Raw genomic sequence first — 17,539 nt, 5'->3', positions numbered from 1 at the left:
AAGAGTTGTGCATGCGCGACTATCTAGATTAAAATTGCGCACTTTGATTATATTGGTTTAGGAATTTAGTAAACCTGAATATTCCTTGTGTCTATTTAGAACACACAGTTTACGGAAATATGTGTGACTTATTTACATCCCACTAAAGTCTTCAACGAGAACAGCGTCTAATTTACAGGAGGTGATCAGAGTTATGGGAAGTCAAAGCGGACCCACATCGACTGAGGAGAAGAAAGGCACTGATCTTGAAACATGGAAACGAGCGTCTATTGCAAATGTCCCAATGGAAATACTAGAACATGTTTTCACGTTTCTGCCCAGAGAGGATCGTCTACGGGCCATGTCTGTGTGCACTAGCTGGCAATCTCTCCTCTTAAGTAGTCAAAAAGTCTGGCATAATCAAGAATTTATTTTGAAATGCACTCTCGAAAAAAATAAGAAGAAAAAAGCTGAACTGTTATATTGTTTTCAAAATTTCGGGCCTCATTGTCAAGCGCTCTCAGTTAAGTGCCGACATCCTGTCCAGCATAGTTGCAAGAAAATGGCTAATCAATTCAATCTGTTTCTCAAAGGTTTGAGAATGCCTGAGCTGACATCGATTAAAGTTTATGATGTCCAAATGGAAAGAAGTAGCAAGCTTGTCATAAAAAACATATGCACTACATTGACGAAGATGTTCGCCGGGCAACCTCCACTGAAAGTCTTTGAGATGCCGTCTGCCCACTGGCCAGTAAATGAGGGTGTCGAGGTTTTGGAGACAGTGTTTCAAAAGTCCAGAAATACTCTTGAAACATTAAATATCGCTGACTATTTTTGGTACTTTTTTGACCACGACTGGCTTACAACTGAGGTACTAACCTTGAATAGGCTCAAAAAACTTTCAATCAACCTACTCCACTTGACCGACGAGAGTATTGTCTCCCTTGCGCGGGCCCGGAGGGGGGAGCTGACATATCTCTCTCTGTTTATAAACTATGTGAGTGAGTTCACTCCTCGCATACGACAGGAAAGCTGGATATATTTGGTAAGCCTTTTGCTTTTGTCCTGTCTTGCTTACACATGAAGATAATAATACGATGATCATACTAATTACAGTGTCACTGGTTGTCTGAGGCTATTTGAAACGCATTCATTTTGGAAGCATTTAAAAGGTGATTACATCCTTACCACTTTCGGCAATAACAACCGCACATTTAAAAAATTCTATGGATTGTAGATGTCCCTTAAATGGTGCAGCCTACCTCTAAACTTTTTTTCAAGAGGGAAGGGGGGTTTCATTCTCTAGCAATTCTATAGCTTTAAAATTCAATATTGAAATATTCCATAGGCTCTTTACTCCTTGTAACAAGATAGCGGGAAGTGCTTAGTTATCCCTAACTTAGGGCTATGTGAAGAAAAAACCGTTTGAGATTTCGATTTAGAAAAAAAAAATAAAAAAAATGGCCCTCTCCTTCCCCACAAGAAAAGCAGTTAAGGCCTATAAAATGAAAAAAGAGTAAATTTATAGAGCTAGAAAACAGGCCCTCGTATTCACTATGGCAATTAAACTTTTTGTTCTGCAATATAATACATTTCGATCTAGATCTAGTCGTAAGAAAATAGTCATAAGGTTTGAAACTCTAAAGACTTCAAACATCAGACAAATAAAAATAAATATCGATTGCTTTTGTTTATTTCGGCAATGAATAGCTCTACATCAGGTGTGGGCAAATTACGGACCGCGGCCATATGCGGCCCTCGAGAAAAAAATGTTGCCCACCCCTGCTCTACATGTTTCAAAGTAAAGAGGAAATGCTAAAAATTCAACATTAAAAATAGGAGAAAAAGGAAGTTGTTATTAAACATTTTTATGTCAGCTTAATAAAAAAAAAAAGGTACTGGGACCAAAGGCTAATTTTTAGTTGTTCTGGGCACAAGGTAGGTAAGAACAGGAAACTATTCATATTTGTCGTCTCAAAAAGAAGATTTAGTCAAGAGTGGTGAATGAGTCAGTCTTTCAGGGCCTTTGTAAATACATAACAAGGTGGTCAAAGGAAGCGCTTCAGGGACACCCTCAAAGCTTCTCTGAAGGCGTTCAGCATAGACCGAGGCACCTGGGAGACAGAGGCACATGACAGAGCATCATGGCGTCGCGCTGTGAAAACTGGCGCACAGGTTGCTGAGGAAAAAAGAACAACGCTGGCAGAAGAAAAACGCCAGAAAAGAAAAGCAAGACAAACGACACTAGCTCCATCTGGGATAACCTGCCCAGTGTGCGGCCGAACATTCCGGGCTCACATAGGTCTCACCAGCCACAAGAGGAGGCATAAAACCCCAGTGCAAAGCCCTCAGCCCCCTGGATGACAAAGTGGTCATCATCGAACCACGATGGACGAACTATATATATATAAATACATAACAGATTTAAGAAATAAATTGAATAAGACATTATAGATCACCATAAGCTTCATGAAGGAGGAATTGGCTTTTGTTTAGAAGCTTCATGAAGGAGGCATTGGCTTTTGTTTAGAAGCTTCATGAAGGAGGAATTGGCTTTTGTTTAGAAGCTTCATGAAGGAGGAATTGGCTTTTGTTTAGAAGCTTCATGAAGGAGGAATTGGCTTTTGTTTAGAAGCTTCATGAAGGAGGAATTGGCTTTTGTTTAGAATTTGTTGCTTCTTGTTTTCTTTGAATCTCTTGTAGGTGGAAGCATGTCCAAATATGGAAGTGGAGTTCAAGATAGCCGGTACTGTTTACAAACCTTCTGAGAACATTCCAGCCATATTGGATTCCGTTCTGCCTGTATGCCGCCTAAAGATAGAGATAATAGAGATACTAAGGTTTCAACTGCAAAGGCCTGGATATAAGATGAACATCGTGTTCGACCACATTAGAGAGAACTTCGGGTAAGGGAAATCCTTTCAATTTTTTTTTAATGTAGCCCCTCCTCAGGGGCAAAGTCGGCAAATCTTTCAAATCTTTCAAAGTATTAGGTCTCTTCAGAAGAACCTCGATGAAGTCCAGTAGGGAATCGGCGCTTGTTGCGCCATTATCCCGTTGATTGTTACAACAACCAGGCCTGGACATAGGGTTCTTCACCCCTGTCCTGTCTGAGGGCTCCCAGAGGTAGACGACTATATTGATTGACTGGGCCAAATCGGACCGTGCCGCGTACACAGCGCACCGTCCCCATTCCTGGGTCCACTCGCTATAAGTGACACGAGAACAATGCTGACCGCGGGGAGTTTGTCTCATATTCCTATAATGTAACCGCCACTGTTCCGTGCAGGGACTGCCACTCCAGCTAACGGGACACTTATGACGGTCCCCTTTGTGGAACGGCGTGGCGGACTTTTTGGGCTGGTGTGCGGGCTATTTGTTCCATCCCTACCCCGAGTGAGATAAAAAAAAATCACCGCAAGGGCCTGGTTCGCTACTCGTACTTAGCCTATCTAGTTCCACTACCAGACGTTTCCACGGATGCGCCACGCTGAGGCGACGGGTAGCTGGAATCGTCCGCTTAAGAAGAACCAGATTCGTAAAGAGCAAAACGTGCGCCCGGGGCAAGAGACTTTATTAGCGCCTCCGCCCCCTCATTTTCCATGGACATCACATAGAGATATAGATTTATAAATCAAAAGTATTTAATAATAATATAATACAAATAACCTTAGAATGTATTACCTAACTTAAATATCCACAATAATTTTTTGGCGCCCCTCTGCCTGTGGCGCAACCCTCCCCCACGAGGGTGGTGCCCGGGGCATCGTTCGCCCTTGCCCCCCTCTCACTATTCCTCTGAAAAGTACATATACTGAAGCTGAAGAAGAGTACTGAGTGTAGGTATACGTCATACCATTAACATGTGATTGGTGGATTTTAAACTCTAAAAATAAAATTGAGTCTATGATATAGTAATTTTAAAAGTTTCTAAGTCAAATTAAGAAATTTCGACCTCAGTTCATCCTTGTCTGGTATAAGCCAATTATATACACCCAGCGCCGCCCAGCAGACTCTAATAAGGTGTATATAATTCTTGTCATCAGGGGCGTACTGGAGAATTTAAGCTTTAAGATAAAATGGATCAGTCGGGACTCCACCTAGCTGCAACATGAATGGAAGTAAAACTTCTATTACACTGTAAAAGATGTTATTCTATTCTGCAACCGACTCCAATCTCTTTTGTCCGATTCTTAACATTAAACAAAATTGTTTTATAAACTTTATAGTGTGATACTTTCCTAGAACATTTTACGAAAAATAAGATGAAACAGCTTTTATCATATACTATGCTTACTCAATTATTACGCAGCATAAGATCTATTTTTACAAAGCTTATATCATATCATTCTGTCAGTCTGGTAAAAGGTGTGTACACGTTGTTTCTCCCACACCCATTCAAGTTGAAGCCTCACACAATTATTGACATTGACTAGACATGAATCAATAAAAAAAAATAGCCAATTAGACAATTAAATTTTGTTATATATTATTTTGTTAAATAGCATCAAGAGAAACTACTACGCCAGTATTCACAGATTTGGCCAAAATGTTTAGTCCTCTTAAATATCTGTTAACGCTATTTTTAATTCACGCATTCTCCGATCAAGTTGTGACTTAAACAATTATTTTTCGTACCTAACTAAACATGATTTAGTAAACATGCATTCTTAATTAGTCCATTAATTATTGATAATTAATAATTTTGTTGGATTTCGAATACGGGAGGTAACTTCTACATTATTGGTATAGTTTTTATGACCGGTCTCTTCCCCTTCCTCTGCAAGTTTTGTTGTTTATATAATTTTCATTTTATTATATTTTGCTCTTTTAATATAAGTGATCGTGAAACGACTTAAAGCCTTATACTTATAGTATTCGCGTTAGTGGTGATACATTTTATGGATCTTTAGAGGGACCAACAGAAACTTTATATTCTTTTCACCTGCTCCCATCCAGTGACGTAGCAAGGGATCTAACAACCTACACCCAAAGATATCTCGGCGGGCCCCCATCACCCCAATACGACATATTTAGTATGTGACAAAAAAATTGAGTAATCTGAATGTATCGGCACAAATACCAAAAATCATTCTAGTTACAATGCAAACATCATACCATATTTGTTTTGTAAGTAATAACGCCATTAGGTTTGATTCAGTTATGGCTCTCTACAAGTCTTGGAAGTCATTGGATTGGTTAACAGAATCAAACGACCTTTTTTAAAATCGGTTTTCACAAAAATACAATTTTTTTTTCGCTTTGGTGCCATCCCAAGTGCTCATGTGAGCCCCAAACTAGTCATGAGACATGCGCAATAAACCCCTTCGAGCCATGGTTGGTACGCCACAGGCTGTTGGCCCCTTACGGTCGAGGGCCTGGGTTCATTGAACCCCTTCGCACCATGGATGCTACGCCACTGCTCCCATCAGAACTTAGTTATTTTTAATGATATTCTGGCAACGTATGCACATTATTGGCTATGGCATCTTCGATGAAAGCGTTTGAAGAGCCTAAAATACCTCCAATGAATAAATTAGGGAGACACTAATGAAGAGATGATAATGACATCGTCGTTGTCAAAACTTCCTGCTCAACAAAGGGGATCGGTGTGAAAGTCGGGATAATAATGAAAGGAAAAACGAATGCTTCACTATTATTATTATAGCTTTTATATACTTTCATGCTTATAGCATGCTCAGAGCGCTTTTGGTTCAATCTCATTTGTGGACCAGTGGGGTGGGGGTATCTAGGAGTCTTTAGGCGCTCAGAAAAAACAACTCTGCCCGAGTCAGGTGTCGAACCTCGAGCTCGAACCTCGAGCCCTCTTCTAGGTAGTCAAGCCAAGCCTAGTTCAAGCACTTAGCCTCTCGACCACGCTTCTCACTATTAGGCATCCAACATCTTAGTACAAACTTGTAGTATAAACTTTTATTTAAAATACTTTTATCTTTGATATGTTGTCCAGCCAAAGAATCAGAAGTTTTAAACTTAGTATACCGAACAACAAAGAGTACTTCGACCAGGCTTTGGTCAAGCTAGTAAGAAGTTGTCCACGCCTGCTCCATGTCAAGGTAATCTTCTTCATTCTTTTTTCCTTAAACGATTTCACCTGTAAGTGTGTGTATGTGTGTGTGTGTTGGGTTGGGTGGAGGTAGAAATCATATATACTTTAACTTGCACCACTTGCCAAATAGTCTGTTGGATTGGGAGGGTCTGCTGCAAAGGTTCCAGTGACTTTTTTTTTATTTAAAGGGATTCACTTTTTTCAATATCTCATCCCCCCCCCCCAACTTTGTCTGGTAAAAAGTTTGTTAACGTTATTTCTTTTACACGAACTCTCGGATCAAATTGAAAATGTGAAAAACTCGTTGCTTCTACCTGACACAACAGTGACTAAACAAGAAAAACATTTTTTTAAGAAATCAATTAAACAAAAAAAAGGCAATACCTCCATTATTAAACTTCAAATGTGATAAAATAATTTAGAAAGATAATATTTAAAAATTTTGGTTCAATTCGGGTATTCGTGACAACGTCATATGCTAGAATTTACGTATTTTTTTATTCGGCTAGCGAGCAAGGCATACTTGTGTGATTATGTATTGGTTATCAGGTTCTTCTCTCACTTGGGGTTACTTACGAACAATTAATTAATACTGATAAACTCCACAAAGAAACTCCAGCTACCCAGGAAAATAGTAATATCTTTAATATCCAAAACAAAGTAAAAATCTCAGAAAATATTAACCGCACAAAAACCTGTCCAGGAATCAGCTGTCCAACCTTCCTGGACTGGGAACAAGACCCCACTCACAAGCACACTCTCAATCTCACATTCAAGAAAGACTAAACCATTCAGTTCACATCACGTGCAAGACTATGCACATTATATAACCTGGGAGTACATAAACAAGGGATATAACTATCATACCAAAATATCAACAAAGTAACATATTCACTCTCGCCATACCTGCCCCTGACATTGGTATGTTCATTACATGGACATGTATATCTAACACTAGACTACTAGACCTAATGTTCTTAAGATCTAGTCTAGATCTACTTATAGATCTAGAATCAAGATGTACTACTTATAGATCTAGAATCTAGATGTACTACTTATAGATCTAGAATCTAGATGTACTACTTATAGATCTAGAATCAAGATGTACTACTTATAGATCTAGAATCTAGATGCACTACTTATAGATCTAGAACCTAGATGTACTACTTATAGATCTAGAATCTAGATGTACTACTTATAGATCTAGAATCTAGATGTACTACTTATAGATCTAGAATCTAGATGTACTACTTATAGATCTAGAATCTAGATGTACTACTTATAGATCTAGAACCTAGATGTACTACTTATAGATCTAGAATCTACATGTACTACTTATAGATCTAGAATCTAGATGTACTACTTATAGATCTAGAATCTACATGTACTACTTATAGATCTAGAATCAAGATGTACTACTTATAGATCTAGAATCTAGATAAACTACTTATAGATCTAGAATCTAGATGTACTACTTATAGATCTAGAATCTAGATGTACTACTTATAGATCTAGAATCTAGATGTACTACTTATAGATCTAGAATCAAGATGTACTACTTATAGATCTAGAATCTAGATGTACTACTTATAGATCTAGAATCTAGATGTACTACTTATAGATCTAGAATCTAGATGTACTACTATAGATCTAGAATCAAGATGTACTACTTATAGATCTAGAATCTAGATGTACTACTTATAGATCTAGAATCTAGATGCACTACTTATAGATCTAGAATCTAGATGCACTACTTATAGATCTAGAACCTACATGTACTACTTATAGATCTAGAATCTACATGTACTACTTATAGATCTAGAATCTAGATGCACTACTTATAGATCTAGAATCTAGATGTACTACTTATAGATCTAGAATCTAGATGTACTACTTATTGATCTAGAATCTAGATGTACTACTTACAGATCTAGAATCTAGATGTACTACTTATAGATCTAGAATCTACATGTACTACTTATAGATCTAGAATCTAGATGTACTACTTATAGATCTAGAATCTAGATGTACTACTTATAGATCTAGAATCTAGATGTACTACTTATAGATCTAGAATCTAGATGTACTACTTATAGATCTAGAATCTAGATGTACTACTTATAGATCTAGAATCAAGATGCACTACTTATAGATCTAGAATCTAGATGTACTACTTATAGATCTAGAATCTAGATGTACTACTTATAGATCTAGAATCTAGATGTACTACTTATAGATCTAGAATCTAGATGTACTACTTATAGATCTAGAATCAAGATGCACTACTTATAGATCTAGAATCTAGATGCACTACTTATAGATCTAGAATCAAGATGCACTACTTATAGATCTAGAATCTAGATGTACTACTTATAGATCTAGAATCTAGATGCACTACTTATAGATCTAGAATCTAGATGCACTACTTATAGATCTAGAACCTACATGTACTACTTATAGATCTAGAATCAAGATGTACTACTTATAGATCTAGAATCTAGATGTACTACTTATAGATCTAGAATCAAGATGTACTACTTATAGATCTAGAATCTAGATGTACTACTTATAGATCTAGAATCAAGATGCACTACTTATAGATCTAGAATCTAGATGTACTACTTATAGATCTAGAATCTAGATGTACTACTTATAGATCTAGAATCTAGATGCACTACTTATAGATCTAGAATCTAGATGCACTACTTATAGATCTAGAATCAAGATGCACTACTTATAGATCTAGAACCTACATGTACTACTTATAGATCTAGAATCAAGATGTACTACTTATAGATCTAGAATCTAGATGTACTACTTATAGATCTAGAATCAAGATGTACTACTTATAGATCTAGAATCTAGATGTACTACTTATAGATCTAGAATCAAGATGCACTACTTATAGATCTAGAATCTAGATGTACTACTTATAGATCTAGAATCTAGATGTACTACTTATAGATCTAGAATCTAGATGCACTACTTATAGATCTAGAATCTAGATGCACTACTTATAGATCTAGAATCTAGATGCACTACTTATAGATCTAGAATCAAGATGCACTACTTATAGATCTAGAATCTAGATGTACTACTTATAGATCTAGAATCTAGATGTACTGCTTATAGATCTAGAATCTAGATGTACTGCTTATAGATCTAGAATCTAGATGTACTGCTTATAGATCTAGAATCTAGATGTACTACTTATAGATCTAGAATCTAGATGTACTGCTTATAGATCTAGAATCTAGATGTACTGCTTATAGATCTAGAATCTAGATGTACTGCTTATAGATCTAGAATCTACATGTACTACTTATAGATCTAGAATCTACATGTACTACTTATAGATCTAGAATCTAGATGTACTACTTATAGATCTAGAATCTACATGTACTGCTTATAGATCTAGAATCTAGATGTACTACTTATAGATCTAGAATCTAGATGTACTACTTATAGATCTAGAATCTAGATGTAATCTCTATTAGACTTACGTAAAAATATAAGCAACGCATGTAAACTTCAATAAAATCGAAGCAACTTTAAAACTCAATTAACGCATAATTACGTAATAAGGCTGATTACGCCAAGTTGGATGTAGACTTCAATATAATCTCAAGCCAAATTTACTTTTTTTTTCTTTAAAATATTATAACTGTCCAACTAGAGTTTTCCCCGTGTAATTAACGGGCTAGCAATTCTTTTCTCAGCGATATATATTAACCGTTTAATTTCTAGGAAAATAGTTGAGAGCGGTTTATGAGATCAATTGTGCAGGTACCTGGATCCAGGTTCCATGAAGTTCTGACTTGACCATAATCAATTATAGATGAGTCTGTTGGTGTAGCAAGTGGTGACCAACGGAAAGGTAAAACCCACGTATTCAGCTCTGCATAGTCGATCTCCTGTCAATAGACAGTCGAGACATTAAAGTCTAGAGCTAGTGACAGGCTGAGATAGCAACTCTAAAGGAAGAGAGGGGGTATGCTGTTGGATCTTGAAGGATAACAGTGGCGTTTTATGTGTTCCACTAGTGTAAAACAGAGACGGTGTCCTAAGAATTGTGTCTTAAGACCTGTCTTAGTATCGTAGGAACTCTTTGTCCTAGTATAGTAACAACTCAGTATCGTAAAACCTGTCTCATAAATATCTTTTTTTTTTTAACTTTGTCTTTTCAGGTTTCAGCTTCCTTCCGTTCTGAGAGAACAGCGCAGAAAATCGACAAGATAATTGCAGAGAGACGTCAGCCACCTCCCACTAGCAAGGGTCGACGAAGCAAAAAAGTTTGTACCGAGAGCCACGCTGTAGACAACGCATCTTTGGCTTGAAGACCGCCATGGAAGGGCCATCTGGCTTTAAAGGATTGTCTGAAAAATAGACTAAAGTCCTTGTGCTGCTAAGCGACGTGGTGGATGAATAACTCCTTTAGCATTTTCCTGTAACTGAATCTTGTATTCTCCTGGCAGTGTTCCAGTTGTTTTCAGCATTTCAGGAAATTCTCTTTGTAACTCGTCTTCTGCCTTGGATTCTATGCTGTCTATCCGTTGTAGTAGTCCCAAACATTCTGCTGTGTCACCACTCAAAATGTTCTCTTGACTAATGTCTACTACCTCAAACCTTGCTTTCACCTCTTGGATATTATTTTTCAAAGGTAGCACTACTGCTCCTAAAGTCTTAATAACATGATTAGAGTAAGACTTGAGCGACTTTGCTGAATAAGCAAGTTTTACTTTGTCTTTGAGCTTTTCAAACTCTGACTTGACAAGAATGTTACATCTTGCACCAGTGTCGATACGAAAAATTAATGTCTTACCATGCACGACTAGTTTTACAGTCCACTTGTCTTCGACGACATTGATGTTCTCAATATTACCCTTTCTATACTGGCTACTTGCAGTGCTAACAGGTATAATATTTTCATCACTGTGACTGTCATCTTCTACTACATTGACGTTTCGTCTTTTTCTGCACATTTGAAACCAGTGGTTTTTCTTTTTGCAGAAATTGCATGTGGTTCCTATTGCTGGACATTTTCCCTTTTCGTGGTTCTTGCCGCATTTACTACATAATTTATCTGAGTTGTCTTTAGACTTCTGCTTGAGTACATTGTGTGACTGTCTCTTGATTGCTAGAACTTCTTGGCCCCTAAACATTTTCACTTGGCTTTGTGACAATTCATATTGTTGTCCAATTTCAATAGCCTTGCTAAGGGTCAACTTCTGTCCCTGATCAAGTAGTCTTAATTGTACCTTTTCGTGTATGACTCCACTAATAATCAAATCAATAAGCATATCGTCTGGGTTGTCATACTCACAGTCCATAATGAGAAGCTTTAGGTCTTTAACAAAGTTATCAAAACTTTCTCCTTCTACCTGCTTTCTCTGATGTGCTCTAAATCTAGACACTCTTTTATTTTGTCTTGGCCTTATGTAGTCTTCTATTTTCTTTAATAGAAATTGCGGATCTCCCTCTTCACTATCAGTAATATTTAGAGTTTTGTAAACTTCACGGCCTTGTTGACCTATCCACATTCCCAGCCATCCGGCTTTTTGTTTACTATCGGCACCAGCTAACGGTCCTTTGAAACAAAAGCTCACCTGCTGTTGAAACCTTAAAAACTCTTGATACAGATCTTTAGCATTCCAATTCAAGATTGGTTGCTCAAAATAAAAAGAAGCCATTATTAGATTAATAAAAACCTTTGTCTGGACAGCTTTTTAAGTTTTATTCTGACACCATGTCGCTTAGCAGCATCACTACGCAATAAAGTTGAAGAAAAACTTAAAGAAATGCAAGCTGATGGATTTATTACTCCAGTACATGAACCTACTGAATGGGTTAGCTCCATGGTTGTTTCGTTCAGGAATGACAAAGTGAGAATATGTATTGATCCAAAAGATCTCAATAAAGCAATCAGACGGGAACATCACCCGATGAAAACTATTGAAGATGTGATCACTAATATTCCAGATTCGAAGATATTCTCAGTTCTCGATGCCAAGTCAGGGTTTATGCAAATAAAGCTTGAAAGAGAATCTTCATTTCTCACAACTTTCAACACACCTCTGGGAAGATATAGATGGTTACGATTACCTTTTGGAATCAAATCAGCGCCAGAAATTTACCAAAGAATTATGGATGAAATGCTTCAAGGAATTGAAGGAGCATATGTCATCATAGACGACATTCTAGTAGCTGGTAGAGATGTTGAGCATCATGATCACATTTTGAAACAAGTCATGCAAAGAGCAACGAAGTACAATCTAAAGCTGAACTATGACAAGTGCAAGATAAGGCAAAACAGAGTACCTTATATGGGTCACATCTTGTCAGAGAAAGGTTTAGAACCAGATCCAGCAAAGATAAAGGCAATTATTGACATGCCAGCTCCTCAAGACAAAGATGGAATCAGAAGATTTCTAGGTTTAATTCAGTACCTAGCAAAATTTATTCCTTATCTAAGTCAAGCAGATGCTCCAATACGAAAGCTTCTAAAAGATGATATAGAATTTCAATGGAATCATGAACAAAACAAGAGTTTCAAAGAATTGAAACATCTTTGTACAAACCCTCCAGTTTTAGCATATTATGATGTCAACAAGAACGTAGAGATAGAATGTGATGCAAGTAAAGATGGACTGAGAGCAGTATTACTCCAGGAAGGTCGTATAATTGCATACGCATCAAGAGCTCTCACAGATACAGAAACAAGATATGCTCAAATTGAGAAGGAAATGCTCTCAATTGTGTATAGTACAAGCAAATTTCACTGCTACATATTTGGTAAAGAAGTAACAGTTTATAATGATCACAAACCTCTGGAGCAAATCTTCAAGAAACCTCTATTGTCAGCACCAATGAGAATACAGAAGATGCTAATAAGACTGCAGTGGTATGATCTGAAAGTCTGTTATAGAAAAGGCAAGGAAATGTTTATCTCTGATACACTTTCTCGTGCACATCTACCAAATACTGATACACAGACATGTGAATTTACAGATGATTCAGTGCATATGATCTCTGTAAGTGATTCGAAATACAGTGAAATTAAAGACTGTACAAGCAAGGAACTTTCAATGCTTCTGGAAGTAATTATGACTGGTTGGCCAGACACAAGAAGCGAGACTCCAATTGAAGTCAGGCCATATTGGGATTCAAGAGACCAGTTATCAACTTCGGATGGTATTATATACAAAGGTCTGAGAATAGTCATGCCACCAAGCTTACGTAAATACATGCTAAATCTGATTCACAAGTCTCACTTAGGAATAGTCAAGTGTAAGCAGAGAGCCAGAGAAGTCATGTATTGGCCAGGCATGAATGCAGACATTGAAGTGACAGTTAGGGATTGTAGCAGGTGTGCTGAACATCAGAATCAAAATGTGTCAGAACCGCTAATGCCTACCAAGACACCAGACCTTCCATACAGCATGGTTGGGTGTGATCTGTTTAACTTTGAGGGTAAAAAGTATGTTCTTCTAGTTGACTACTTCTCAAAGTTTATTGATGTCAAAGAACTGTCACAGGAAACCACATCAGATATCATCGAAGCAATGAAGAGTATATTCGCATACCATGGAATACCTAGAAGGTTAAGGTCAGATAGCGGGCCACAGTTGGCTTCAAGGGAATTCCTGAATTTCTGTAAATCATACGGAATAGAGCATGAAATGTCGAGTCCTCATTTTCAGAGTTCTAATGGCGAGGCTGAAAGAGCTATTCAAACAGTGAAGAAACTTTGGAAGAAAAGCGAAGACAAATCTCTGTCGCTATTAGACTACAGAACTACTCCACTGAGTAATATTAATTTGTCGCCAGCACAATTACTCATGGGACGCCGACCCAGAAATTTGTTACCTTCTAGCGAGGAAATACTCACACCTAAGACACCAGATCTCAAGGTGGTGAAGAAACACTTTGACTCCGAGAAACAGTCTCAGAAACATTATTATGATAAGAGGAAAGGAGTTAAGAGTCATAATCCACTACAAGAAGGAACGGCAGTCAGAATGCAACTTAATTCTAAGTGGAAACCAGGAACAGTAGTTTCGAAGCATTCTAAGCCTAGATCATATAATGTCAAAAGTGGAAATAAGGTCTACAGAAGAAACAGAAAACACATCAGAAAGTCTTCTGAGAAAGCAAACAGATTTGACAACAATTATGACTTTCCAGATGACATCTCAGAACAACCAGAACCACTAGATCTAGAGAGTCCAAGATTACAAACTACACTAGATTTTGAGCCGCCACTACACACTGCTTCTTCTAACACCTTTAGACCAAATGAACCTTATGTAACACGATCAGGCAGAATAGTTAACGAACCCAAGAGACTTGATTTGTGATGAACTGATTAGACTTTTTAGTTGACTAGTTTGTTAGTTATTCTGATAAATATATTTTCTAAATTAAAGAAGAGAGATGTAACATAATAGTATTATATGTACATTTGCACACTAGCGCGTCAGTGCAACACCGCTTGTGTTTACGTAATAAACGGGGTTCCTAATATGTCTTCCCTCTTAAACACTAGTTTGTTATTTGTGTAATACAAATATTCTACAGTCCTGTTTTCATGTATCATACTTAGAATAGGTCATCAGATGTAACAGCGCATGTCCAGAAAACATGCAAACAGTAATTAAGATTTTGATAAAATTTATATTATTATATAAGTAAAATGTAACTACTTTACCGACAGTTTAAATAATAAAGAATTAACGACTTGATTAGAGTGTTTAATCTATGTGTTTATATTACATATAAGGGTGTTAAACTCAGAGTGCAGCCTTGATATGGCCACCACAAACTCAAGTATATACAATATTTTCACAAATATGATATGCTAATCAGATGTATTTATCATAAATTACTAAGGGCCTCCACTCGCGTAGATCTGGCACATGAAACGTGTTATAGTATTGTAATTCTATGAATGAATTGGGCGTGTACCATACGTGGCTATTGCGGCAAATCACAGGAGTTCAAACCCTGTTTAAGCAGTGTTACTTTAAATTTTAGGTTTATCTTTTTCTTTTTGATATTTTTTTAAAATTTTACTTATGCTTTCTTTATGAAAAACAGTTGACATATTTCCTTTTAAAAAATCAGACATTTCGTTTTCAGATTACGAAACGTAACCCAAGGGACTTAACCCAGCAAACTGCAAACTTTTGGTAAAATCAGATTGTCTTATCCTTTTTTTTTTTTTGGTTCTAAACGTGAAGGACGGACAGACTTATCAATACCATAATAAGTAGGCTTTTGAAATAAACAATTTGGATAAAATAATACAGTAGAAATCTAGATTCTCATGTTTAGAAATATTGTTTTTGCTGTATCAACAGTGCCTTCCAACTTGATTTAATCTACTAACTCGTCAATTCCTAGAGGCTCCATAAAGAAGATATTTAGCATATATCCTTATGAGTAAAGCGATGGACAAAACGGCTACATTGAGAAAGTACCTAATACAATCCAATTAATGTTAGTCAACTCGCGGTCTGTCTTCTGTCAGTTTTCTGTCAGTCTTCTGTTTAGAGTTGAGGAAATTCAGAATGCTGAAAAATGCTCAAGGTAAGTTTGTAAAGATTCTGGGTACTATGTATAAAACAAATAATAATAATAATTATAATCTTAATTATCCAAAAGGAAATGTGTCTTACAATTTGTGCATTACACCAAACAAAACATTCATAATTATAGAAAACCAAAATATACATTCACACCACCAGACTCTCATAATTTACATGCTAAAAGTTTATATCAGATAGTTTCTATTTAATGATTTAACTGCCAGGGGAACAAAAGAGTTTTTGTGTCTGTTTGTCTTTGCTATCGGTGTCTTGTATTTCTTTTGTGATGGTAAAATCACAACATCCTGAACCTATCTTCAACACGTGTCTTTAGATTGTTCATTCAGTCTCTGGCTCCGATGTATCCTCATATGTTATGATGTTGACAAAATTCAATGAACATAACAGACACAATGTTTCCCTTTCAAACATTGCGATCTATAGGGGCTAATGACGTAAAGGTCATCTTTTTCTATTGTTAACGATGGTGTCATGTGGCCAGCACAAAGACCAGCTGCCTTACGTTTCCCCGACTAATGTCAGGTACTTATTAGTGTTGATTGGACTCAGTGGCGAAATTCAATATCCCAGTTTTTACCAAGATTTGAACCCTCCCTAGACTCCTGAATCGGTAGACAAGCGCCTTACGACTCGGCCACGTGATATAGCATACAGTACGTCATATTAACAAGGAGACATAATCTCGATATAGTTGTCCTTGACTGATTTAATTAACAATAAATTGATTTCAAGATTTGCAATATTTATATTTGTGAAGGCTTGTTTAAGGAAAGTGAATATCTCGGATTATCCAATTAGGTAGGACTGCATAGCTCATTAACGCGGCAGATATTATATACAGCGGTTACACGAAAAATGTAGCTCATTATAATTATCATTATAGTTATCATTATAGACTCCTTATTTTGAATTAATTTGACCTTTGCGCTCTAGACACAAGGAGAATACATTCCCCAGATCTGCATGCAAGAAAACGTGACAATATTATACCGAAATACCTGTTCTGACTCACACTTGGTTTAAGCTCAGAACGCAGGAAAACGCTTTAGGCACGCTTTTAGAGCCTTGTGATGATATAGGGAGAGGGGGGGGAGGCGATCTTTAATAATACTTACTCATATATGAGACTTTTTTTGTGTAGTGTACAAATCACTTTAAAAGTACTAGATTTGGATTCCAAACATGTCAGGTATGATTATAATTATAAAAATTCGTAATCTATACCACAACGTGAATCAATAAACATTAAACATTATTAATTAAGTACTTAAAGGTTATTAATTAATTTTCTTTGATATAGAAAAAGGGAAATAAATCTTCAAATATTGAGATATATGGCTGTAAATGTGTATTATTAACCTTATACAAGCCAAAGATTTTTTTATGCAACGGAAAAATGCTTCGCATCAATACTAGGTAAAGAAGACACACGAGTTTTGTATTTTTACATTAAACACTCTAGCTAGCAAAATGGGGCTACTCCATAAAGGTTTTTTTCTGCGCTGGTTATGGCAAAATATGTAGGTCGCAGCTGGGACTGCGTAGCCACGTTAAATACAGCACATCTCATTAATTTTCGTTTTTGACTATAAGCCGTATTAAGTGGCTTTCCTTTTTTTTTTAATTGTATTCTTAGAACCCTCCCAGACACTCTAACTGGCTATGGAGGGGGCGGACAATTTTTCTTTTAGCAGGACGTCACGTGTAAATGTTTTAGAAATAGAGATTTAGTTACTACCCCTTCCATTTATCTTAAACAGTCATCAAAGCAGCTAAGACATGATATAACCAGCAGTGGACTTGCATAGGTTTATTTTTGAAAAGCAGACAGACTAGACAAGAGTTGAGAATGCGCACCAATCTAGATTAAAATTGCGCACTTTGA

The 17,539-nt window shown here is 36.7% G+C and overlaps 1 protein-coding gene across 1 annotated transcript; it reads left to right on the top strand.

Moving 5' to 3' along the window:
* Positions 1–118: 118 nt before the first annotated feature.
* On the top strand, positions 119–14,787 carry LOC129921629 (uncharacterized). The gene is made up of 5 exons (XM_056003661.1): positions 119–1,024; positions 2,683–2,885; positions 5,948–6,053; positions 10,234–10,444; positions 14,628–14,787. Exons 1-4 carry the CDS (start codon positions 194–196, stop codon positions 10,381–10,383), a joined length of 1,290 nt encoding a protein of 429 aa, XP_055859636.1. The 5' UTR covers positions 119–193; the 3' UTR covers positions 10,384–10,444; positions 14,628–14,787.
* The last annotated feature ends 2,752 nt before the right edge of the window (positions 14,788–17,539 follow it).

Source organism: Biomphalaria glabrata, chromosome 11, assembly GCF_947242115.1.
Source record: "Biomphalaria glabrata chromosome 11, xgBioGlab47.1, whole genome shotgun sequence".
Classification (NCBI taxonomy): Eukaryota; Metazoa; Mollusca; class Gastropoda; family Planorbidae; genus Biomphalaria; species Biomphalaria glabrata.
The sequence above is the reverse complement of the archived record's forward strand: the minus strand, read 5'-3'. Positions and strand labels throughout refer to the sequence as shown.